Source organism: Rhinolophus hipposideros (genome assembly GCF_964194185.1).
Source record: "Rhinolophus hipposideros genome assembly, chromosome: 2".
Lineage (NCBI taxonomy): Eukaryota > Metazoa > Chordata > Mammalia > Chiroptera > Rhinolophidae > Rhinolophus > Rhinolophus hipposideros.
Window position 1 is genome coordinate 5,744,161 of NC_138048.1, and position 27,548 is coordinate 5,771,708.

At 35.6% G+C, this 27,548-nt stretch overlaps 1 protein-coding gene across 2 annotated transcripts in view; it reads right to left on the bottom strand.

Moving 5' to 3' along the window:
* Positions 1-27,548, bottom strand: part of PLOD2 (procollagen-lysine,2-oxoglutarate 5-dioxygenase 2) — a 100,620-nt gene that overhangs the window by 46,202 nt on the left and 26,870 nt on the right. For both annotated transcript variants that reach the window (XM_081065768.1, XM_081065767.1), the window contains exons 2-4: positions 15,219-15,310; positions 12,330-12,466; positions 2,177-2,340 (exon numbers count right to left, since the gene is read on the bottom strand). In XM_081065768.1, coding sequence (XP_080921894.1) covers positions 2,177-2,340; positions 12,330-12,466; positions 15,219-15,310 — 393 coding nt within the window. The remainder of the gene's footprint in view (positions 1-2,176; positions 2,341-12,329; positions 12,467-15,218; positions 15,311-27,548) is intronic.

The following is a 27,548-nucleotide window of genomic DNA, read 5'->3' on the forward strand; positions in this document are numbered from 1 at the left end:
TTTTACTATCTGCCGGCTGTCCTGGAACCAATTCCCCTCGGATACCAAGGGACTACTATGTTTTGGGGGAGTCAGAAGTTCTATGTGAATTTTTGACTAGGCGATGGGGGGTGGCCCAGTGCCCTTAACCCCGCATTGTTGTAGGGTCAACTGCACATCCATTTTCATAGTATGTGATATATATTTTATGATTTACATTTTCTATTAAACTGCTGTATTGTTTCAAACTAATAAAATTTCTAATATTCTGAAATTTTCCTCAGAAGGAAATATGTTCACACTCCACGGTACTTTTCAAATGAAATGATATACCCAGAAATGAAACTCATGTGCCTTAAATAGTTTTCAATATATCATTCATGAAATTACATAAACTTTTATCGAATGTATTTAGATTTTGTACTATCTCTTTAATTATTTTGATGACAGAAAGCATAAGGATTATGTTTTGATACCCTTGTATGATCTCTTTCCCACTTAAAAACACCTTTTCCTTAATTAAACTTGCTTACAAAGGTATTCACTTGGCAGTTTTTTGCTGTTTCCACAATACTGTGCATCTATATGTGATTAAATTCCTGCATAGATATATCACTATCTGGATGAATTTACATATGATATTTCACTATGTATATTATATTTGGAAAAATTAATAAATATAAAATAAAGCATCCCAGAGTTCCATAGCTAAATGGTTTTAAACTATGTAGGACTTAGGAAAGTTAAAAGGTAATCATACTGAGGACCTGAGAGTTTAGAGGTTTGAAGGTAGAAACAGCACCAATTTATACAATTCAAGCGTGCAGATGGAGAAGTCAAAAGTGGGAAGTCCTCTTAGGGAGAGGCTTTGTCAGTGTATGAGCTAGAAATCTAACAGAGAAAGACTGCTAAGACCATGAGGACAGAGTGACCAATAGGCAAACCCTAGGTTCTGACTTGAATACAAAAGTAAAATCCAAAGGTTCTCGATAGATTCGGAGAAAAGAAAATGGTCAAGAGATCCCCAAAACCATGAACTGTAGTTGTATTGAGATGGAGAGAAAAAGTGAGCTGAAACTAAACAGCACAGACTGGAATTTAAGGTTTTAGAAGTGTAATATTTATATGGGCTGAAAACATTCCAAGGTACAACTGAAAGAAAGGGTTCCTGAAATAAAAAGTACAGATGAATAGAGCTGAAATTGAGGTATCTCAGAGAAAGCAAATTACTTGCTAAAGGTTTCATTTCTGTAAGTAGCCTAGCAAAACCTGGAATTCAGATATATGCTACCTCAAGCAGCACTTATTTAAACTAAACTGAATAGCAACAGTTAGATAGATACAGGTATAGGTATAGGTATAGGTACAGGTATACGTATATAGATATAGATACAGATATAGATATGTACATCACCCCCAAAAATCTGTTCTCCGAATGTGGCTTGCAATTTCCAAGTTTGCAAAGAGCCAACTTGCTCTAACGTGTCCCATGTCTTATTTAGTTATACTTTCTGGACATATGTTTATATTAACTGCAGTCTAAGGAAAACATTTTGTAGTCATAATGTCCAAAGTCAAATTTTATTTTAGTTTTTGAAAGGAGGGTGGGAAATGTGATAATCTGTTCCTTTAATTCATGGTGGCATAGCTAATGCAGCATTTTAAGTATACCCAGACACTCAACGTTGAATCTTTTTGAGTAGGGATTTCAAGACAAATCACTCATTTACTACAATATTATTTAAAATACAGATAAAATTAAATAATGGCTATTTTTTAAAGCTATATGATTGTAGTTTGCACTTTCTCCTAAGTAAGAGAATTTACTAAATGCATTATCCTACAGCCAGAAAATTCTCAATGACACTATAATCAGAAGACCCAGATCCACGTTGTTTTTCCTTTAACAACTGAATGTCTTTAGGAAAAGTCACTTGAATTAGAGGAACATGGGTTTTCTCTTATAATTTGGAAATAATAAAACTGTTGTTAGGAACATCATATGATATGTGGGAAAAGGCTTTGTCAACTATAAAATACACTGTGGATTTTAAACCGATATAATTTTTCTATAGTAATAAGATAATGGTTATTTAAAACTTTGTGTCTATAGTTACATATTCCAAAGAAAAAAGGTTGTTTCATCAATATTTCTAATCTACTATGACTTACACTACACTTTCTGCCAGGATCTTACCTCCTGAATTCAGGTAGCGTTTCCCAATGTGCACAACAGGATACTTGTCCGCTAGTCTTTTATCTGGCCACAGAATTCCATCTGCTGCAAAGACTACTTTGTGGTTTGACTTTTGGAACTTTTTTAGAACTTCCTCTGGACCACCAGCAAATATGACATCAAAGCTGTTTAGTAAGGGGGAAACACGTTTTCAAATACACTTCTCAGCATTTAGGCACATAAACCAAGAAACAGTTTCTAATAAAAATCAGAATTTAGAATCCAACACAAGATTAATACCAACTATCTATAGACTACACCAAACAATTTTCCCTCAGCTTAAATTATATGGATTGTATTAAATTATTAGTGTTTGCATTACATTGGCAAATGAGGTCCAAATACAAAACAGCTTTTTTTAGTATTAGTCTTTATATTTTTTTAATAATCACTTATTCTCCAAAATCAAAATTCTAACACAGTATTAAATGTTAAATGTTAAAAAGTCAGTAACTTGCTATCTAACTTAATATAGATACAATCATTTACAGAAGCTACCACTGTAACTGCCTAATGTTTAGTTTAATTTGTACCCATCCATTATTTCTGAAAATTTCCTTATCTTGAAAAAACGTGTCCAACTACTAAATGTCATCACTATTTATATATTAAATTTATATTTTAATCACTAGTTAGCCTGTAATCCTAAAATAAAGTGTACAGATAAGCACATCTTTTTAAAGCTCAATAAATTTGGAAAAAAATGTAAAAATTGACACCATGATTTAATGTCTATAATTTTCCGGAGACTTTATTCCTCATAGTCTATTCACAGAATCACAATGACTTAACAAAATATGAAATATAAAAGCCACTACCTAATACCGTGTGTTTCCACTCTGCAATGTGTTCTCTATTCTTGCTACAACCACAGATTCTTTTGCATTATTATTATTATTATTATTATTTATTATATCAGAACACTTCAAGGCCACAGGTTTCCAAAAACGGTGATTTAATGACTTAACATTCCAGGTAAGAAACGGTAAGAGCACACCAATGCTCCTGCAACCAGCACCAGGTCTTCCTCCAGTCAGAAGCTGGGATGCACTGCTGCGCTGCCTGACCTTCTCAGCCAGACCTGCCCTCAAGGGGCTTACTACGTAAGCTAGGACAGGAGTAATGCATCAGGCAACGTTTGCTAACTTTCCCTATATGAATTATTTTATCAAAATAAAATATACTATTGCTCATCTCTAGAAAAGCAGGAACCCAATGAAATTGTTTAATTACTTTAGCAAGAACAGAGTAAGTTTATACTCGTAGCAGAGATGCTAACTGACCCCTCCCCCAACCCATATACATTCCCATGCCTTTATTTTCATAACAATCTCCGGTGTTAAATGAGCATGTGGCCATCCTGCCAAAGACCACTGTGAAGCTAGATATGGCCACATGACAAAATCTGTCCAATGATATGTGAGTGGACAGTCTGTCATCTCCGGGTCCTGTGCTTTGGCCTGCCCTCTGCTTCCTCTCTCCCTCCCTTTCTCCTTTGTGGTGAAACAGACCTTACAAGTAAAACATAATTGACATATACATCCTCACCATATAGTCTACTTCTGAATCTTGAGAAAAAACAAACGAACAAATGAGAATTCAAATGTTGTTAATGTGCAACTAAATTATGCCTACCTAGTTTTGTCGTAAATAGTAAAAATTGGGTCGGGATTGGAGAGAGACTATTTCTTTTCCTTTTAAATTGTCCTAGAGGATTTAAATGCTATCATCTATTTTTATTTCAATTAAAGAAAACTAATAATTCAAAATTATACATATTTTGGTACATAGTTTTTTATTCCAGGATCAACAGGCAAGAAACTGTTAATACTATTAATAACAAAATCATAAAGTGACTCAGGGCATACCACGTGAAGTCGGCCAGTTGGGTTTCTAACCCCAGCTCTGCCACTTGCCATCTAAGTAACCTTAGACAAGTTAGTTACTTAAAATCTTTATGCTTCAGTTTCTTTATGTATAAAATGCAGGAGAAAGTAGCATCTATAGCTCATCAAGTTATTGTAAATAAAAGTAAAAATTAATAACAATACATGGTACACTAAAACAATTAATAAAGTTAAAAAAAATAATATTATTGTTACTACAAGAGACTGAAGTAAGGGGGAGAAGCAGATGGAAAAGTCCCCTTTACGTTTACACCAATCTGTAGTTTAAAATAATTTTATTTTTAGCCCGACACACGTTTTAAGATAAATTTTAAAACAGAATAAATTTGATCTGACTAAAACCAACTTTTCCCTGCCTGTTTATATAAAAAAAAAACTGAATTAATGTGATGTCACAAAATAATTTATATAAATATATCAAGTTTCTGTTTTTCTTATAAATAAGTGCAGCTGATTTCCTCAGTATGATCACTTTCAAATTCTGCCTCCTAAAATAATCCCGTCTTTTCTAACAAGGATATTTTCCTGAAGACTACTAGTTGTTATAATTTTTTTATACATTCAAGGTTAGGGAATAAGACCAGTTTTATGGGTAACTGAGCCGTGAAAAGCAAGGCAAACAAACCACACCTTCTAAACTGAGGGTGCCAGACAAGTTGCAGAGTAACTAACCCCAATGTCTTGTCTGGAGATGGAAAAGCGCTTACTATGTCAGAATCATATGACTGGAGACTTGGGCCAAAGTGACTCAGAAATTTTGCAGGTAGCATCATGTATTCAAAGTTGTGAATGCACATTTGGAAAGTAAATGTTTTGTCTTTAAAACCTTAGCAAAGGATACAATATCTGCATAGTGTACCTCAAACTATTAACAGAAGTCAGTAGCTTAAAAAAGAGGAGTTGTGGCAACTTTTACTTTTATAATTTAGTATTTTATAAACATGCATTACCTTTACAACAGAACGCAATTATTTCAAAGCAAACTGTGAAGGCAAAAATTATCTTCACATAATTCAAATGAGAATTTGATTTCTTAAAAAATGTAAGATTGCTGAAACATTCCCATTTTATTCCAGTGGCACATGTTATTTCTGTGTTTACGGGTAACTATTTTAGAAAATCTCTTTGAACTGACTTAAAACTTTTCAAAAGGAAACAAAGTATTTCTACTTAAAATTCCTTTGGCCACAAAACCCCAAATAGTCAAGTTTTGTTTGTTTTTTTTAATGTAAAAAGTTCACAAAAATAACTCTCATAGGAATTCAGTCCATTTAAATATGAAAATAAAATAAACCGTTCCATGGTTTACTGTGATAAATTTTCCTGAGTCCTGCCAAAACCATAAGGTTTCACCTTATGAGGTCATATTGAGTTCTGGACCACGTTTGTCAGTGTTTTGTCTCCTAAGACATAAATGAAACTCCTGCAACCATTTGTCCTCTGTGTTCCCCGTTTCTGGGGCACCGTCAACCACACCGTCACCCAAACTGAAAATCTTTCATTCAACCTTACCTCCTACCTTCACTCATCAAATTTTTTACTTAATCTATTTAGCATTCGATTCCTCTCCACTCCCACTAGAAGACAGTGGACTGGATTAATGCAAAAACCCTACAAGCCTCCATATTACACATCCCCTCTCCACTTCTAATGAAGACTGACCCTCTCCTGAAAACCATTTTGTGCCGGTCCCCAGACCAGATCAATGGTTCTCAAATATGGTCTAAAGCAGGAGTTAACAAATATTTACCATCTAGCCTTTTACAGAAATATTTAAGCCTTGAGAGCCACATGGTCTCTGTCACAATGACTCAGCCCTGTTGTCGTGGTACAAAAGCAGCCATAGGCATTACATAAACAAATGGGCATGGCTGTGTCCCTATAAAACTATACACAAACCAGGCAGTGGGCTGGACAACAGTTTACCTACTCTGGCCTATAAAATAAATAGTCTGAATGACTCAGCCTGACATTAATAACTTTCTATTAAATAGCCTGTTCTGAAGCCAAACTAAATTTTTTGATCTGTCATCCATGTCTTTACTCATGGTGTTTCCTCTGCTTGGCATGGCATTTCCCAGTCAGATCCAAACTATTCCCCCGCAAGGCCCATTTCAATGTCACCTCCTCTTCAAACCTCCACTTCATTACTATAAATGGAAAAGATCGTTTCCTTCCTCTTAACTCCCACAGCTCTTTTCCTCTCCCCTTTCACGGAACATTTTATTTTCTGCTTTCATCATGCTGGTAGCGCCTGTCTTGTACCAGACTGTGTGTTCTTCTTTCAGACGCCAGATCCATGTCTCCATTCATGTGTGTATTCCTCTACGTTGGACTTGGAAGATTGTCAATAAATACTGGTTGAACAAATGAATGAATAAAGAATGAATGAATCATCCCAAGTCTCTACAAGAAGCAAAAGCTACTGGGTATCCAAAAAGAGGCAACAAGTGTTCCCCAATCCTTCTTATTTGTTCCTCCCCAATCTAACACTTTCTTCATCATCAACGCTATAAACTTAAGCCCAAAGCTATAATCATTCAAATTATTAGAGGCTACTGTTTAAAAGCTAAAGTCTGATGAAATTGAAGCATACAAGTAGCAACATACCTTTAATCATATCTTCACCTTAAATACATGTACATATTTCCATAGCTAATTAATACCATAAATCAATACTACGGAACCTCCCCTAAATGCTCCCCCCAAAAGAAAAAACAGTTGAAAATGTCCACCCAGTTGAACTTGCAGAATAAATTGCAATAAAATCACAGTGAAAATTATTAAAATTTATTGGAGGGATTTTGGAGGAAGGGGAAGAAATTAGCTTGTATAAAGTAGGTACTTACATTAAAAATGAAATATTCCTGGGAGGATTTTCCTTCAAATGGAATATAATTTTGTTTCCTGAACAGAGAACTCTTACTGGGGCTGGGTAGAGATAGGAGTCAGTGAGAAAAGGCCTGGCTGGAGGGTTGTTTTCTCCAGACTATTTTTTGAGAGTGGCCTACGGCTGGAGTGACATGTGCAGAGAGGGCAGCTACGGAGAGAATGGTGGGAAGACATCAAAATGCTCACACGGCTAGCTACCCGTGGGGCCATGAATCACCATCACTGGCTGTTTCTGGATCAGTCTCATTATTTTTTAAATAAACGGTTAATAAATGGTTAACTTGGGGCAGCCGGTTTGCTTAGCGGTTAGAGTGCAGTGCTGTAACACCAGCGTCGCAGGTTCGATTCCCACTTGGACCAGTGAGCTGCGCCTTCCACAACTAGATTGAAAACAATGACTTGACTTGGAGCTGAGCTGTACCCCCTACCACTAGATTGAAAAAAAAAAAAGACTTGACATGTAGCTGTTGGGTCCTGGAAAAACACACAGGTCCCCAACAAAAAAAAAAAACACAAAAATTAAAATTAAAAACAAATGTTTAACTAATGAAAATCTCCCTTTAGTTTTAAAACGTGAGTTAAATTTAATATCTGCAACATTAGGACTTTAAAATCTGACACATATTTTGTGCACAAGTATTCACTGAGTCAATGAATTAAAAAAACCTTTATTTTTAATTCATAGAATTTATTATTATGTAGCTAGACAATGCCAGATACAACATTTAGAAAGCTATGATAGAAAACTGTATCCAGAGGGCAAGGTTTCTGTACCCCCACCAGTCAGCCCCCCGTCTGGCCACAGCAGCTAGCACCATATTTTGCACTTAATAGATATTTAGTACATGTTTACTCAAACTAAATTCAAGGAGTAAATAATCTGGTTTTGGAAAAACAATATATATATCTATATATATATATATATGTATATATACACATATATGTATATATATGTACATAAAACAGGCAAATTAATGTCATACAAGAGTAACATATACCAATATAGATATACGTAAACACCCAGTGCTTCTTTTGCATATAATCTGTTTCTTCCTCATTCCAACATTCCAACTAATATACTCAGTAAATATTAACAACAACATTTGAACAATCTGAAAAAATAAAAGTCACTTATACATAATTTCTAAAGATATTTCACTATTCTGGATAAGCCAGAAGGCAGTGAGATAATTTAAGTGACAGCTAATGACTCAATCTTTCCTTCAAAAAAAAAAAGGAAAAAGGCAAAAAGCAGTATAGAAACTGAGAACTTTGATGTGTTTTGGCTTTCCTTCATACTCATGTAATGACATGTTGTCCATCGCTAATGACTACGTTCTTTGTGTCTGCACACTTAAATTGTCATCACTGCCAGGATGGAGGAGACCATCAAATAAATCTGCCATAGTTTGTTAAAATTAGAGCCACCATACTTGAAAAGCTTTGCTTTCAGAAAATTTTTACTCTGTGTCCTGTATAAACTATGTCAGACAATATAAAATGCAGGTATGCTGGGCATGTTTTCTGAATTATGAGTCATAAAATATTAATTTCCTAGAAAAAATAAGACAGGATTTGGCCACCTGTATAATTGTCATAAGTATACTTATACCAGTAACAAAATCATAAAAGTATTTTCACAATTAGCAAACTGTTCCAATAAAGCAATCTCTCACAATTTTCTGAAAGAACATGATTCTAAGGAGATTATGTCAACATTCAAATTTTCCAAAGACATACATTTTTTTTTCCAAATTAGATTTCTTCAGTTTGGTTGCAGAATTAGTATAATATGAGAATTCCTTGAGGGTATGATATGTGTTTGTCTCTTTTTCTATAGTGTTAAGTTTAATGTCTGGATCACAGTTTGTGCTCCAGACTTGTATCTTGAATGTAAAGTGAAAAATCCACTCACTGATCTCACTTTTTCCATAATATTTAATTAGCAGCCAAAAGAAACAAACATTGGCTGACATCTGACAGATTAGAACCAACAGCATCATTTTCATAGTTTCTAATCTAAATTCAATCTTTTAATAATCTCAATCTTTGAAATTTAGAAAATCTGGATGTTTTCCTGCCTTTAGTAGTTATTCTATTTCTCCAAATAGAAAAAGAAAAATAATCTTTAAAAAGTTTCAAAGCGTCCACCTTGTTTCTCACTCTTGAAAGATGTTTCTCCCTCTTTTAATGCAATTTACTATTACCTAATATTTACTGATTCTTTGCTATTTACCCTCCTGATATGTAAATTAGGTATAGCCCCTAGCTTCACTGTCTGAAATATATAAGAAATTATAATTCAATTAGTGAACAGAAGCTAGCAATATACGATGAAGGTGATAAGGCATATAGGCTAATAGCAAAGATTTGTGTGACTAAGATTTCCCCTCAATTTTCAGCCAGTGTTTATTTACTTTGGATCAATCTCCCAGACCAGAGCCACCTAGAAAACTGCTATAATAATGGTTTTATTTTATATTCATTTTAATTCTACATTAACTTTTGTATTATAATATTGACTACCATTCCAGTCTTTTAAGTTGTTTTCTTACTGTTATCATTAGTTAGCAAGAGCCTATACATTACAAAGTCAATTCCTTTACCTTACTTCAAAGTCACACAGTTAATCACCTTTAAACAAATATTTAAATGAATCAGGAGTTTCTATAAATAATCTAAATAAATCCTTGGGTAGATATTCTCATATAGGAAATCCTCCTTTTGGTGAGGCCAATAACCACCACCGAGTATGTCTTTCAAATATTGCATATACTGGGAGTCTTTCAAAATGGAGCACATCAGCATTTTGATTAATGGCATTAATATTTAGTGCCGCCAAAAAATATAAAGGTCTGCTCAGTCCAAATTCACACTCAAATAGTTGCACCAACTTTATTTCTAACTACTTTTCTTTTGAAGAATTTTCTCATGTCTAAAAAAAAAAGAATAAAACAAATAACCAAAGTTTTTATTAGGCATTTATCTGATAGCCAAAAGGATTCCATCACATGATTATTTTAGGATCTGAACTCTGCTGGTTTATATTTTACTGTACTCAGCACAGATATAAGTTTGTAGGAATAAACCTTTAAGTATATAAATCTTTGTATTTTTTTCAAATAGTAGTGACCCATGCTTCCAAAAAGCTAATGATTACAGTTGAATTGTCCTTAAAAAAATCATGTAATAGGAATTTGTTTATTAAAATTAATACATTCTGAATTCTAGCCTCAACCAGATGTAAGTGTAGTTAGGACACTGGCAATTTTGTTACAGAATGGGTATCCTATTTCAAACAATTTACAAACAGCCTAATTCATTTCTCCATAATCATCAATTGCATTGATCACTCTGTATACAATAATTTTTTTTTAAAGGTGTTGCTTAAAAAAATAAGAGGGGCAAAAAGTTCTAAAGTGGCACCAATTTTCCATCCCTCTTTTCCTTGTTTACTTTCTCATCATCCGTAGGTTATTCCAAGACAGACTAGGTAAGTGATGATGAAAAAAATGTTAGTGATTCTTCTTAGACAATGGCTTGGCTGAGATGCACCTGAATGTTTTCAGTTAGCTGGCTGTTCTCCCAGAGGAAGACGTCAGAATTTTTTTCTGTTTGGTTCACTGATATATTCCAAACACTAATAGCACCAGGCACACACATGCCTTCCATTAAAATGTTATTGTCAGGCGGCCAGTTTGCTCAGTGGTTAGAGCGCAGTGCTCAAAACACCAAGGTCACTGTTTTGATTCCCACATGGGCCAGTGAGCTGCGCCCTCCACAACTAGATTGAAAACAACTTGACCTGGAGCTGAGCTACGCCCTCCACAATGAGATTGAAAAAGAAAAGAAAAAAAAAAAAAAACAACTTGACTTGGAGCTGATGGGTCCTGGGAAAACACTGTTCCCCAATTAAAAACAAAATTAATTTAAAAAAATTTTGTCATCTTTTTTATCAAGCTGGGTCTTAAAGTATCATCTAAATAAACAAATGCAATTTCAGTCAGTCTTCAGATGTGTCACAGAGTCTCTTTCCTCATTAGAAACAAACTGGCTCCTTATTAAACCAGTTTCTTCCAAGACTAACTCTGTGAGGGTAGCAGGAGAGGGAATGGGATAGGAGAGTTAAAGTGGAGCAAAACGAGTTCTTCCTAAAATGCAAAAAGAGGCTTGAAAACCTAAAACCGTTACTAGCTGATATGTGATAAATTTTCCAAGGAGACTCTCCCTCAAGGTCAAAATCGAAATATATATGTGGCAAGTTCAAGATGACCAAAATAGTTATTTGAAATCCACACTAATTTTAAACCAAAACATACTGAATATCCAATCCAAACAGTTATAATCTCTTACTTTTTTCCCAAGAATAAACGAATAATAGATTCTGTAGAAAAATTCCCAATACATAAGTTAATACCAGCTATACCACATCTCATGGTGCAAGAATAAATAACTATAAGCAGAACTTAATTTTCTTTCCCTAGGAGATATTAGGGAAATTCTAAAGATGCAGGTACATGAATCCTTTCAAAACTTTTGAGTGTTGATGACACGAGGAATTCATTCTGTCTATTTTCATTTCAAAATTTCTCACTTTGTTATTTACACCTTTGCATAAAAAGCATTAGTCATACTTTCATCTAGAATAATTTATGATTTGAAATTTTCATATTGAGGGAGAGATATAAATAAACTTTCCTAAGTTAGAGGGGAAAATGCAAGGGGATTTCAAATGAGCACTCAATGACCAAACCATAAAGATAAAAAATGGTAGAGAAAAATGGAAGAAGGTGCCAACAACAAACGATTCACAACAACTTGACATTATTAAAAACATGTAAGAAGAAGGTAAAGAAAGAGAGTGGACACTCAAAATTAAGGAGGAGTAAAGTAAAGTAGTAAACAAAGAGATTTACACATTGGAAAGGTTTTTCTTAATAAACACAGGCTTTCTTCCTTCTCACTGGTAACTTGACATGATCTATTTCCTCCCGGTGGGCCAGAATCCTGTGAGTTACTCTCCTCAATAGAAAAACTCAGCCTGATCGTCACTCCATCTCTAAGTCAAGATTGAAACATGAATTTCACAAAAACGTTAGTTCGTTTTCTCACTGGTGTTTCTGGCAACTCATCAAATTTGATCATATTACATACCTATGACAGACCCTGGTTTCATAATTGTAAGTAAAATTTACTTTTTAAAACAATGATTCCTTGTGGATAAAATGATTGAATATACAATCTGCACATATGGATTTCAACTCTTAAAAAATAATTTAATAGAGACTGAAAAATCTACAGGTTATTTCTCTTACCATTCAGTAAACAAGACAACCAGGTCCTCTTGACTGGCATACTGTTCCATAACTTCTTTCATTAATCTGACTTTTTGGCCCCCGCCAATACTATTAATTCCATCACCACCTCTCCACTCTTCTCCTTGACCAAGGACCTATAAATGAAATCAACATTTCATCCCTGAACAAAATGCAAATGATGACAGTATCACAAAAACTGGAAGTCATCGGCAATTCGCATAGTATTACATAGCAACCACTCTGTAAACGTTTCACTAGATCATCATACTAGAAAGAAAACAACTTGATCCCCAGGTCAGGTCATAATTCTTCAGTGTCATCCACCCTATGAAACGGCATTCCTCATTTTACCATTTCAAAAGTAGAGTATAGTGGGGTGGGGGGGGCACAAAAAGTATTTTTCATATTTTATTTCTACTTGTTCAGATTAGAAGAAAATGAAGAAAGTTTCCATCACACTTTTCAACCTGGCAGGAAATCTATATGATAAACTCTGAAAGCCCTGGGAGCTCAGTGACTCCCGACCAGCCCTTAAGAAAGTTTCCCACTGAACCAAAATGGGTCGGTCATTCAGGGAAACACGGAGGGCATCAAGTCAAATATCATCTTCTTTACCTCATCCATCACCCTCAAAAGCTTAACAGTAATTCATCAGTGTGAGACACTGGCTAAGCACAACTAAGCAGGGGGACTTGGAGCCGTGCTTGTCACATTGGCCTTGGCCTCGGCAGCTGGCTCCCAAATGTGCGCGTTGACACACCTGCCTGTGAGGGAGCAGGAAGTAGCCCCCTTGCCCTAGCACATGCCTTTCATCTTTGTTTCATCAAAACAAAGCCAGGAGTTCCCGAAATCATGGTATATATACTACCATGTTTCCCCGAAAATAAGACCAAGTCTTATATTAAGATTTGCTCCAAAAGACACATTACGGCTTATGTTCAGGAAATGGCATCCTTAAAAATCATGCTAGGGCTTATTTTCCAGTTAGGTATTATTTTTGGGGAAACATTTGTGAAATTAAGGGGTAATAAAATTTAAAATAAACACAAAAGAAAAGGATAAAATAATATCATTAGTTCCAATTTTACTTAACATCAAGCCCAATATAAACCTGGTTGGCAAAGCCCAGTGGGCACCCAGCCTCAGCTCTCTAGGTTCCACTTCCTCACTACCTATACTGAAGGCTGGAGGAAATCCGTAACCAAGAAAGCTCACACTACTGTGTGTCTGGATTCCTACCGGGGCTAGCCTAGTACATGGATTCGTTTTTGCCCTAAACGGTGGCCTCCATAGGTCCTGAGGTTTATCACACTTCATTCCACAACCCTTCTAGACTTCCCCGATACCACATGACACCGCGTCTAGCCGCATCTGAAAGCCTCTCTGTACTGTGCACTATGCTACGCTCCATCTGTAGTTTTTTGCCACTAAATCAGTGTGTCAAACCTGAGCTTGCATCTGATCCCATGGAGGGCTTGTGAAAACACAGACCACTGCATCCTGCTGCCAGTTTCTGTGACTCAGTAGGTCTGAGGTGGGACCTGAGAATCTTTACTTCTATTTTCCAGACCACGATGATGCTGGTGGTCAGTCTGCACCTGAGCAGCCACTACATTTCATGATGGGAAGACAGGAGGAGGATCAAAAACTCCTGTCAAACAGGACTGCGGTCCAAGAAGGGACACTTTATAGCTCCTTACCCTGGAGCAAGTTTTTCTCACCCATAAACAAAGTAGTATCTACCTTACAGCATAGCTTATGTCAAGTTCCTAACATGGTGCCTTGCACACAAAAAAACATTCCACGCTCTCCCCAGGCTGAACCCTAACAATCCCCTTTGTTGGATTTCATCATTATATTACCCTGATTTTTCTGTTACTTCCATTGTGCCTTCCATCAGTGCATACTACGATCCTAAGAAACTTCTAACATTTTTCATTTATCCTTCATTAAACATCTAGCTATTAACACTAGATCTCTTTTCCAGCAAAAAAAAAAAAAAATTAGCCTCTTTAATAACTGTTCTACATTAACATCTGAACCTAGTCATCTACTGGCAGTAAATACTACCTTCTTTCTTTTGACATTACATATTGGAACAGCTCAGTTTTTCCCTGGGCAAAGCAACCCCGCCCCTTTTCTTATCATTATTTTTCTCTTTTTTGTAAATCTGCAAATTTGTTTGTTTGTTTTCCTATTCGGGATTCCTCCCCATTCTCCTCTTACGTGTGGAAAAGATATGGCTAACAGACCCTCATTTCTATTAAAAAATAAATAATTTTTAAAAATGCCTTTCACAGCTCAGTTTATTAGTTCTACCAAATTCCTCATTTCCTCTGATCATTTATCAATGAGCTATTCCCCTGGAGAAAAGTCTTCTAAAACCTTTTTATATTTTTTAATGTTCCCAAATCCCTCTAACATAAACAAAAAAACAGGAAAAGCAACTCTCCATGAGACAGAAAAGGCATCCTTTTTAGCCATATTTCCAATTCTCTGCAAACAAAGAAACACACTATGGCAGACATTACAGGAAAGAATTCTTCTAAGTGAAAAAGAATACTATCAAATCTTAGTTATGCTCTGTTTATCCATGATCCCCCCCCAAAAGAAATATAAATGTAAAAATATATAAACATTTTTCTGCTATTTTATAAACAAGTTAATACAAAGCATTATCACGCATTAAGAAATTATTGTCTGCGTGGCAGAATTAATAAGGCCAAATGTATCTTTAAAACAATCAAGTATATATAAATTAATAGCAATTGTGTAACCCAATTTCATCTTATTTCTGTGGATTACAGATTAGGCTGTTGTTATGGTGGTTAAATGTATTTTAGGCACATAATTTAATATCTCCATGAATTAAATGGCATACCGTACCTTCACAGTATAATTGAAGTATTTGGCTGACTGCATAAATCGATGGAATCCATCACTTTCTTTTGTTGCTACAGTGATGACTAATAATTTATCTGCAAAGAAAGAAAGAAAGAAAGAAAGAACATAAGGTGGTTTACCAAGAAGTTAAATGCTCCCACTTTACAACTCACTCTAGTGATCAGAGACCTCATTAAACCCATGGGAATGCTCTGGTTGTTAATCTACATACGGTTAAACAAAGAGCCATTGAAAACACAGGCAACTCAGATTGGTTACACTACTGTCAAATGATCAACCATCAAATAATGGTAAGAAAGTACATTAATATTTTAGGAAAAGCATGCCCTCAACGGAGAATTTCAACACTTAGAAGAACACTTCCATAAAATACACAAACTTTTCATTTGTAAAAACAGACTCTCCTAGATATTATCTAATCAACCAGCTTCATTGTTACCTAGAAATCATTTGTTACACTCATAACTGAGGTCTGGAAGCACATTATATTACTCAAAACACTAACATGCACAAAAAGAAAAAATCTAATCATCAGACTAATGCTAATTTTTAAAAATAAATTACAATGAATTGGGAGTAAATATTTAGAAACAGAATCTTAACTTTTTCCTCCTTATTAATGATTTTTTGTACATGAAAAGTCTGTAAACGCAACATTTACATCACCTTCAGTGTTTTGTTTTTTTTCTTTAAAGAATAAAGGGAACCAAAATTAGCATTGTCCTAGTGCTTTTAGTCACCACTTTATATTGTATTCTTATTTATATTGTATTATTGTATTTATATTGTATTATTTTCAATCCAACATAACACTCCTTCTTAGTAGAAATAGATAGATTTAAGGGGTCGTTTCAAAATATCAATAGGAGCTATTAAAGAAAATGCTTATTAGGAAAAGACATTGCAAAACACATAAAAAAATAACTGCATCAGCAAATGCCAAAGGTGCTGAAATATTAAAAACAACAACAACAACAAAAAAAAAAACAACCTGAGGTTATTGGAGGATGAGTGGACTAAGAAAACAAAACTAAAATTTTTTTGACATTCTAAGCGTTGGCATTGGGCCATATCATTTGATTCTCACTTGTCTGTTATCAATAAGAAAAAACTCAGGTCTTAAATATCCCCTGAGCAATAGACTATCATTGAAAATAGTATTAATGTATTATAGGAATCATTTAAAAACAGTTTCATGACCCAAAGTAATCATTAAATTTTGAATAATTTAAACCATAAAACATAAGTGCAATACACATAAATTAATAAAATCATTCATTAGTCAACCCAAAAAAGGAAAAAACATTTCCATTACGATAAATATGTTAAGAGGTGTTTCTCACATAATATTCACCATTATGGGAAATAAATATTCAAGGAAAAATAAGTCATTTTCATTAAGTTGTCAGGCCCTAAGTAAATATACTTTAAGAGTACTTTTTCAATTAAGTATTCTCCTTTATAAAAAAAAAAATTGTAATGTTTCAGTGTTTAACCAATTAAGAAAATTTGATGTTACCATTCACAAAAAATTTTGAAATAGTGAATGCCAGATTTTATTTTAGAAGAGTGAAGAACATGCTTTTTAAAGTCTCTTTTCTCTGTAATAAAATGACTCTTTAAAGATAATTTTCTTTCTTCAACTTTTTCTATATAAATCAGAAGAATTAGCTACAAGTTTAGATTTTGACTGGATAGACTTTTACACCCACCATTTCCAGTACCAAATTAACAGCAAGTATTTCCTCAGCCGTAATAGGAAACGTAATGTTGACTAGGCCCTTGGGTAGACAGGTATGTTACCTAATCCAGCGACTCGGAACGCAAAACTAATAACGTGTAGTCTGCATCTGGCAATCTTATGCCAAATAAGAATCCCTGTTGTTTCAATATCGCTGCTAATTACAAAAATAATAAGTGATATTGTTAAATAAAGGTATGTTTAATAACAATATATAGAAACACCTATTTCCTCTCACCTGCTAATCAGTATCATTACTATGATGACAAATAAATCTTACTTATTTGGGGAAAGTAGAAGAAAGTGCTGACATGTACCCCTCCCAAGCTCTCACCAGGCAATTCAAGAGTCCAACTTGTTGGACTTGCTCACCGTTTATGAAGTGTTCTTGTCAAAAAATTTAACCTAATTTGATACACACTTTAGATTCCACTAAAATTTGCACTACGAAATTATTCAAACTAAAAAGACAAGCTGATTGAACTATAGAATCAATGGCAAATGTGAAAAAAGGGAAACTGTTATGGTACATATAACAGAATTAAGAGACAATTCAACCAAAGGTAAATCATGGATTTCAGTTGAGTCCTGATTCGAAAAACTAACTGTAAAAACGTGTTTATGAGAAAATTAGAGAAATCTGAACTCTAATTGGATATTTGCTGATATTAAGAAATTATTGTTAATTTTCTAGCATGCTAATAACATTGATTTTTTTTTTTAAAGATCATAATTTAGAGACAGATACTGAAGCATTTACCCAATGAAAGGAGATAGTGTTTGTCATTTGTTTCAGTTATTTGGGGTTAGATGAAAGGCAATGGAGAAGGGGGATACAGATTAAACAAGACTGGCCATATGGGATGACTGTTAAAACTGGATTCCTTTTGTATGTGTTTGAAAATCCCTACAACTAAAACAAAGGGTTCAACTTTATGCACAGTCCTTAGTCTTCCAATCAGAAAAATGACAGGAAGATAGTCAATATAAAACTTTTTTTTAACAGTCTAAATCATCTAAGTAAAAGGAAAGATGAAATAGAAAGCAGAAATTTTCTAACCAAACAAAATGATAATTTAAACAACTATAATTAGTACCTTATCCAATCCATCCACCACAGGGAAAATGGGCTTGAATAACAGGTACCCAACAAACACCACAAAAACCAGTCTGTATTGGTGTCAAAGGCAAAAGGGAGCTCAGTGTGGCTACATATAACCCACAACACCACTGTCTGACTCTGTTAGAAAATAGGTTAACACACTTTGCATGAGCAAGAAACGTAATATATCAGTGTGATACGTTAGAACAACCATTTATTGATGAAAATCACATCATCAAAAAAAAACACAAGAAACCTGAAATCATCTTTATAAAATTCCCCAAAATGCCTATCAGTATAGTAAGATTTAATAAATACCGAAGTGGCTAAATATTTAGCTTGCTACAAAAATTCAGATGAATATCAGAATTTCTCCAAAAATCCAGTCAACTTATTTAGAAAGGTCAAAGCATGCTATGTCTCCTTTATGACTGCACTTACAGTTGGGGGAGGGGTTGAGGAACGCATTGTAAAAGACTCATTTTTTTCTCCAAATAGTTATTTTTATAAAAGCAAAATTTATCAACATTTAGTGCTGACCTATTTTTCAAAAACAAACCATGAGTTTAAAACAGAAAGTGTTTTTCCTAACATATCCTGTCTCCAAACACTAAAGCAGCACGTAAAAACCATCTGAAATTCATTGTCTAATGATCCTCATTGCATTAAGTAACTCAGCACTAGCGCAGCTGCGTTTGATCCCACTGAGGGATAAATCTCCTATCCTCCCAAGAAACTTTCTCTACAGAGTCAAACCAGTCCTCAATTATAAATATACAAATATCAAGAAAAATAACTCTACCATGGGAACTCAGAGTACATTGTTCTCACTCGGCAACTATCTCACTTTATGACCAGACACGTCCTTTATCTGGAAAGATCAGTAGCTCTCAACTTTTACTGAAGGAACATGTTTTCTTATCATGGTTAGCAGAGCGCAGGGGCCAGCAAACTTTTACTGTAAAAGGACTAATTGTAAATATTTTAGGCTTTGTGGGACACATACAATGTCTGTCACGATTCTCCCTTTTTGTTCTTTCTTCTTTAAACCCTTTAAAACTGTAAAAGCTAGTTTTCTAGCTGTTTGTACAAAGACAGCCATGAGCCAGATTTGTCCTAGCATCATACTTTGCCACTGTAGTTGGCTGTATACATCTGAAGACAAACTACTTGTGTTCCCATCTCTACCACTTATGATTTGTTAGAAATTGGTCACTTACTTAACCTTTGTGTCTCCTCTGTTTCTCGTCATTAATATGTGTGCACCTAATAGGTTTATAAAGTGGCTAATACACTAAAGTCTACATATGTATTAAATAATATCTTTCTTATTATTTCTACTCAACAGATGCCTGGATAACGTAGGTTGTACCGTGTTTCCCCAAAAATAAGACCTAGCCAGACAATTAGCTGTAATGTGTCTTTTGGAGCAAAAATTCATATAAGACCCAGTATATATTATATTATGTTATGTTATGTTATGTTATGTTATGTTATGTTATGTTACGTTACGTTACGTTACGTTACGTTACGTTACGTTACATTATCATTATATTATATTATACCCAGCTTATAGTAAAATAAGACCAGGTCTTATATTAAGTTTTGCTCCAAAAGACGCATTAAGAGCTGATTGTCCCGCTAGGTCTTATTTTGGGGGAAACACGGTAGTTGTGCAAATTTCAGCATTTTATAACTCCATCACTTTGTCTACCAGAATTAAACACTCAAGAATATAGTACTGTGTTTCCCCAAAAATAAGACCTAGTCAGACAATCAGCTCTAATGCATCTTTTGGAGCAAAAATTAATATAAGATCCAGTATTATATTATATTGTGTTGTGTTATGTTACGTTACATTATGTTACGTTACGTTATGTTATATTATAGTAAAATAAGACCGGGTCTTATATTAATTTTTGCTCCAAAAGACACATGAGAGCTGATTATCCGGCTAGGTCTTATTTTCAGGAAAACACGTTAGCTCTTCCAACTCTCAATATTTTATGATACCACTAATGGGCAAAAAAAACAGCTATGTAAAACAGTTCAACTTGAAGCTGTTCATTTAAGTAGTTTAGCAAGTAACCTTAGATACACCTTCTCAAATCTTTACATTTCTTCCCAGCTCCAAGCAAGCTATATACGTAGCACTAACTCAAATTACGATCATTAGCCCAGGTGTCTGCAGTAGCCTCCTAAATCCACTTTACAAAGCAGCCAGAGTGGGCTTTTCAAAACACTTAAATAGCAGATCTTACCACCCACCGCTAAACCCCCTTCAATGGCTCCCCACTGCTCTTAGGATGGTAGCTGAGCTCTAGGACTCCATGTCTTCCTGATCACCTCTGTCCTTTCCAATCCCATCCACTACCTCTCTCCCCTTTGCCGTCTGCTCCAACCACACTGGCTTTTCCTTGTTTTTCCAACAACGCCTGTTCTCTCCCACCAGAAGAAAAGAGACTACACAAGACCACTATCTAATGTCCCTCTTGACCTCTGGAAGTAGTTACTGCCTATTCAAATTTGAGATTCTCACAAACATGCCATTTCCTCAGGGAGACCTTCCCTGAACTACCAAGTGTAGGTCAGTACTCATTACACATTTTCACTGCACCCTCTACCCCATTCAGTGCACTTAATCACAAACTATAATTGTACATAAATTTGCATGGTTATTATTTGAGATTAAAATCTCTCTCCCCAACAAAACTATAAATTCTGGAAAGATAGGACATCTTTTGCTCAGCACTATACCCCCAGTGTTTATCATATAGGAAGTTCTTGATAAACATTTGCTGAATGAGTGGATTCAGGGACAAGTGATGTTATGTTTCATATATGTGTGTGTATAAATGATTTGTTCTCAGTAAAAACCCTATGTAGTTAGCTTTATTATCTCTAATTCATAGATGATGGTCAGGTTTCTATAGGCTAAGCAACTTAGGCAAAGTCACCCAACAAGTTACTGGCAAAGCCTGCAGAAGAACGTCAGTTATTCCGCAACAGCTATTTCTTTCCAGTGTTTCACATGACGTTACTTGGTGAGAAATCAAGAGGCTAGAAGCAAACTGAGTTTTATTCGTAATATATATGCAGAAAAGAGATAACTGAGCAAGTCTGAGACTTGGATCCTTACAAAGGCCTGCTTGCAGGGTTGGTCCTTGGCTGGCAACTACAAAGCTGGATCTGGGGAAGGCTCTCACCATTCCCCGATAAGAATGGTTCACCGTGCCTAAATTGCGCAAGCAATGTATTTATGATGAACACATGCCTTCCTTCTAGGAGTCTGGCATTTTGGTACAGAGGCTGCCTGTTTGACCAGTCCCCAATAAAAACCTTGGGCACTGAGTCTCTAATAAATGTTCCTGATAAATAACAGTTCACATCTCTTGTCACTAGTTACTGGGGGAATTAAGCAAATCCTGTGACGCTACTGGGAAAGGACTGTCAGAAGCTGAGTCTGGTGGCCCTGGACTTGACCCATGTCGTGTGCCTTTTCCCTTTGAATTTTCTTGGCATCCTTTCGTTGCAGTAAATCATAGCCATGAATATGACAATATGCTGAGTCTTCTGAGTCCTCTAGTAAATGGCTGAACCTGGGGATGGTCTTTAGAATACCCTTCCCATTATGCTTCTAGCTACATGCAGCAGGTTTTCATCTGAAAGAGGCACAATGGGACTAATTAGTTATGGTCTCACATAGGGATGGACATTGGGTTTTGGGCTCAGAGGCCAGGCTAAGGAGATATAGAAAAGACTCCAAATAGATTCCAAAAAAGAATTTAGTACATAAGGCAATCATATGCTGTTCCTTCACTGACTGAGGGTCATTTTAACATAAATTGTGGCCTCTTGGACAGTCTAGCAAAGCCCACTTCTTTCATAGAAGAGCAGTCCAAGACCTAAAGGAAAATAAGACTTGTCCAGGATCCCGCCACTGGTGGTAACCAACCTAGGACTGGAACTCAGGATTCCCAACTACTAAAAACACGGTTTTCCTAGGTCTTACTGCACAATTGTTTCTTTTTTAAGTACTAAATCATCCAAGCATTATGACAAACTGAAGCCATGGAGTCTACAAATTTTATTTTGTGGAATTGCTGAAAGAAATTCAAGACAGAAAATCCTCAAGAGCAATTCACACCACAATTTCAACAAGGAAAAAAACCTAAAAATGAAGTGTCAAAAAGATATCAGCATATGCTTTAGCATTTTTGTAAAAAAGGGGTAGGAAATGCTTAGGAAAAAAATAGTAACTTTCAACCACTAATGTTACATCGGGAAATCTTCACACGAGTTAGCATTCAAATGGATGCCTGAGCTTCCACAGTCCACTGTGGAGAACTCATAGACATACAGCCAATTAGATGTTCTGAGCTGTAGTGGGGGACGGGTAATATGTAGGGTGACCAACCGGGATAGTCTGTGCAGGACTAAGATTGCCACACATGAGGCTTTTAGGTTTTTAGCTTGTTTTATACATTTTATTGGGGTATATTGGAAACAGTGTGTTTCTCCAGGGCCCATCAGCTCCATGTCATTGTCCTTCAATTTAGTTATGGAAGGCACAGCTCAGCTCCAAGTCCAGTCGCCGTTTTCAATCTTTAGTTGCAGGGGGCACAGCCCACCATCCCATGCAGGAATTGAACCCACAACCTTGTTGTTGAGAGCTCGCGCTCTAACCACCTGAGCCATCCGGCCACCCCTCTGGCAGCTCAGTGACAGCTCATTGTCTTCAATCTAGTTGTGGAGGGCGCAGCTCACTGGCCCATGTGGGAATTGAACCGGCAACCCCAATGCTCAGAGCTCGTGTTCTAACCAACTGAGCCATCTGGCTGCCCCGGAGCTTTTAGTTTTAAAATTTGGAAAATCCTGGGCAATCCAGGATGAGTTAGTCACCCTAGCAGTATGTACAGTAAGACGAGAGAGGGTGAGTATTGCCAGTTATACACAGAAGACAGAAAGAGAAGTGGTCCAGGGCACAAATGGTAGAAGGGCAGTAAGCTAAGGACTAACTCTTCCAGAACCTGAATGTCAACCAACACCAGGTATCAAGTGAAGCAGGACCAGATTAAGACTTTCAGAGGCCTTAGGCACCTAGTAGGTCAAAATGAACTAAGACCAACTCTGTCCCTCATAAATACTTCAAATCATAATACACATTTTAAAACTTTTTTTGAAATTAAAAAATGTACACATGCTAAAATTAAGAGGCTTTTTTTTTAAGGTTTTCTGTCGTTTTGGGTGCCCAGATTTTCTGATTTTATATATATATATAAAAGAAGGGGTAGGAAATGCTTAGGAAAAAAATAGTAACTTTCAACCACTAATGTTATATATATATATATATATATATATAGTCTGTTGGGCAACCTACATTGAATAGAAGACAAATTTCAAGACAGAGTCAAAGGGCTATTGTGGCTACTTGCTCACGGGTTGTGAAAGCATTTGCGAGTCAGGTAGGAATACAGAAGGAAGATTTATTAGAGGAGGGTCAGCTGGGCAGAGTCTCCTGGAAACTATTGCTTCAAGTCTTTGTTTGTGTGAAGTTTTACATTTTCTAACCAGGATGTAAACTGCTTTAGCCTGTAATGGAATTTTCTTTTGAGTTCGGTTTTGTTTGTTGGGGTGGGAGAAGGTGCAGTTAAACTGGTTATCTTAGTGCAACTTTGCATAAGTTGTGTAGATTTAAGTTGGACCCAAGAGTGAATCCCAATACAGATGCAAAACCTCTCCCAAATCACAGGGCCAGCACTGGGCCAAGGTAAACAGAACAACTGAAACTGGTCTGCATAGTAAATGTATAGTAAACAGAGTCATTAAGGTTTGACATGAGGAGAGGAAAGCAAAGAAAAGAAAGAAAACTTTCAAAAAGTCCCAAGCTTAATTATGCTTGTTAAATTGAATTATACCAGAGATCCAAATCTCAAAATAGAAGATATAGTCTTATCAGCTATTAATATTATGCTCAAGAATTCCTAACAGCTGGTTGCTTTCACAGTGCCATGAAAGCTTAAAGGTAGAATAACATACAAATAGATGATTATACCACAAAAAACAACCAAAATAGTTTATTTGCAGTCAATAAAATTTGGACAATTGTTAAGCTAAGACTGAAATTTTAGAATAAGAGACTCAATTTTTTCTAGGATGAGGTGTAATTTTTAATATCTCAACAGTACCCACATACTTTAGAAAAACATTTAATATACCGATACAAACCATTCAATTTGTGCAAAAAAAAAAAAAAAAAAAAAAAAAAAACCTGTACTCACAACCCTCTTCCAATAACTCTCTTTAACACCCCATCCTCCCTCACAATATACAATCCATGACCTAAATGTTAGGGACGCAACCTAAACTGATAGACAATGAGAAGAAAATTAAAGGGGACCTAGTCCTCCACATCATGGAGATAAAATGTGAGGACTGGATTGCAGCCAAAAACTATACACTAAGTTCCAACAAACTGTTCCTGGAATTTAGTAGGGGAAAATAAAACTCAAACACCGAGAATGAATCATGCTAAGCGGAGCATAAAGCATATCTTAAAAAACTGAAAGGGGAAAAAGTGTGCTAAGAGTCTTACTCAAATACAAGCTCAAAACTAAGTGTATACAGGAGACAGCTGACCAAAACAAACAAAAAAGTCACCTTAACAATAGGGTCCCCACTGTAATCTGTGCAGCCCATGTGTGGAAAATTGAGACATTTGGTGTGCTACACTAAGGAGAATTTTGACAAACCTGAACCATGGTTAGAGGTCTGGCAATCATTTCATATACTGAATAGTTGAGGCATGGAGAGTTTTTCTACCTGAAAAAAAAAGATTCACCACCTCCCCCTCTCTTCATACTCGAAGACAAAAAAACAGATTTCCTCTAAATTATTTTACAGGAGATAACTAGCTGGGGGGGGGGGGGGAATTAATGGAGAGGAGGCAGATTTTGTACCAATATTGTCTTGATCCATTTGGACTGCTGTAACAAAATACCACAGACCACGTAGCTTATAAAAAACAGAAATGTGTTTCTCACAGTTCTGGAGGGGCGGAAGTCCAAGGTCCTGACACCAGCATGGTCGGATGAGAGCCTCCTCCTGGTTCATAGCAAGTGCCTTCTGGCTGTGTCCTCACGAGGTGGATGGAAGGACTGCAGTCTCTTTGGAGCACTAACCTGATTTGCGAGGACTTCACCCAGGATTTAAGCACTTCCCAAGGGTCCCACTTTCTACTACTTATCACCTTTGGGGATTAGGACTTCAACACATGAATGGGGGGGACAGTACAAACATTCCAACCATACCAAATACAAAGTACAATTAACAGAAGGTAGAATGAATGGATTTGACTTAGAGAAGCAGTTCCCCATCTTTACAAATATTAATACAAAGTGTATAGGACCATTTTCCAAAATTTATGACTTGGAGGGCGCACTTAATCCCTTCAAAAGTTATGAAATATATACCTTGGATGTAATTTTAATGTCAAAGGAAAAGGGACCCACCCCTTTCACAGACCCAATAGACTTTAACTGTTGAATTCCAAGGCTTCAAAAGATTGTAGCAACCTCCAACATGGAAAGATGTATGAGCAACAAGAACTTCCTTTGAATGGAACTGTTTAACTCATCTGCTGGCCAAATGCTTTAGCAGACTATGAATTGTCTGCCAGAAATCTGGTGCTGAGGTTGTAAAGTCCGTTCAAACAAATTTGATCTATTGCTGTTTATCCCATATTTTACAAAGGCACTAAAAATATGTCCCAGACTCGTAAGCAAAGAGCATCCATAGTAAAGTTCACAACCAGAACAAAACAGCAGGAGCTGAGATAATATATTCCAGCTAACTCACTTACAAATGGAAAGAAGAGTTGCCCTAGGGAAGAGGCCACCTTGAGATAAACTGTGTAGTGAAGCAAACCAATGCTCTAAGGGAAAGCTGGAAGGGTGAGGTGCCAAAACAAGATGGCCTCTACTTCTCTATAATAGAAAACTCTTTTTGAAGAAGTCTGCCTAACCTGAAGAAATGAAAATAAATGAATCTGGGATGCAAAATTAAAAGTGGATCTGATAAAGTGTGGTGTGGCTGAAATGGAAACAAGAGGGGGAAGTCATAACTTTCATTCACCATCTTCAAGTGAAACTTTTGCTTCTTTCACTCCACAGGGCCATAATCACATTCTAACAATATTTTTTTAAAAGACAACATTTTCTATTGTGTCCACCATGCATAAAATTAGTACATTTAATCCGAGCAGGAGCCCATCGTCACAGTCCTGTGAGTTTTATGGTATCTATTTTGGCAACTCAGAATCCTCACCCACAACTTGCTAATTCTCCACACTGTTCAACAAGTTGAATTTGCCATGTAAGAAATTGCTAAAATACTGAATCAGTATATATTTTGGGGATATAAAATTAAATGTAGGTGACTTGATCTGTACAACTATAGATAACTTCTATAGGTACTACAAGACTCCAAAAAAATAAGCTTTATTATTCATTTTGGGTTATAAACTGTCATAAACTTTCATCTTTATGTAAGAGAAATATCTTATTTTGGGGAGGATATTCCAGAAAATATAAGAAACATTGTAGCATTCACTGTGCCAAGGTAGAGATTTTAAAATATATACTTATATATACAAATGACTGATTTTTCCTTCATCAGCTATTCTTTGTAACTTAATTTTTGGACTAGGTAATAAAGTAGAAAGTAATATTCTTTCACAGCCCTTTCTCCCATCCATCTTTGGATGCTTCAAGAGATATGTGAATACATATACAAGAAAATATCTCATAATCTACAAGCCATCTTGCATCTTTTTTAAAAAAAATTTACATATTTCAAGATATTTTTTAAAAGTATCCATCTGCACAGTATTCTATCGTATGGATGAACCATAATTTAATAAACCACCATGCTAGTAACAGATATGTACATTGTTTCCAATCCAATGCTGTATTTAAAATAAACCTGCAATTAATAATGATGTATAAGTATTCTTTGACATATAAGATTGCAGAATAAATTCCAAGTAGAATTTCTGGGTCAAACATTTTCTTCCCATTTACAATTTATTTTTTGACTTCGTTTTGACTGCATGATTTTTGCCAGGCAGAATTTCTTCTCTATCGACACTGTCCTAACGGCATTGTGTTTATCAGCTATTAACTCTTACCTCTTCTAGGTTTTGTGTTAACTTTAGAAAGGCCTTCCACATGCTGCAATTATGAAATCATTCTTCTGAAATAATTAATAATTATTATAATAAAAGCAAACAATAAAATATTATTCCATATTTTTTCTAGTACTTTTATAGTTTCATTTTTTACATTTCTATCTTTTATTTATATAGTTGATGCTGAATAAATGAAATGCTAAATCCGCTGAGGGTTTATCCCATATTATTCCAAACAAGGAAGGCCTCAGGTTCCATTCTGAATTACCAAAAGCTATGACA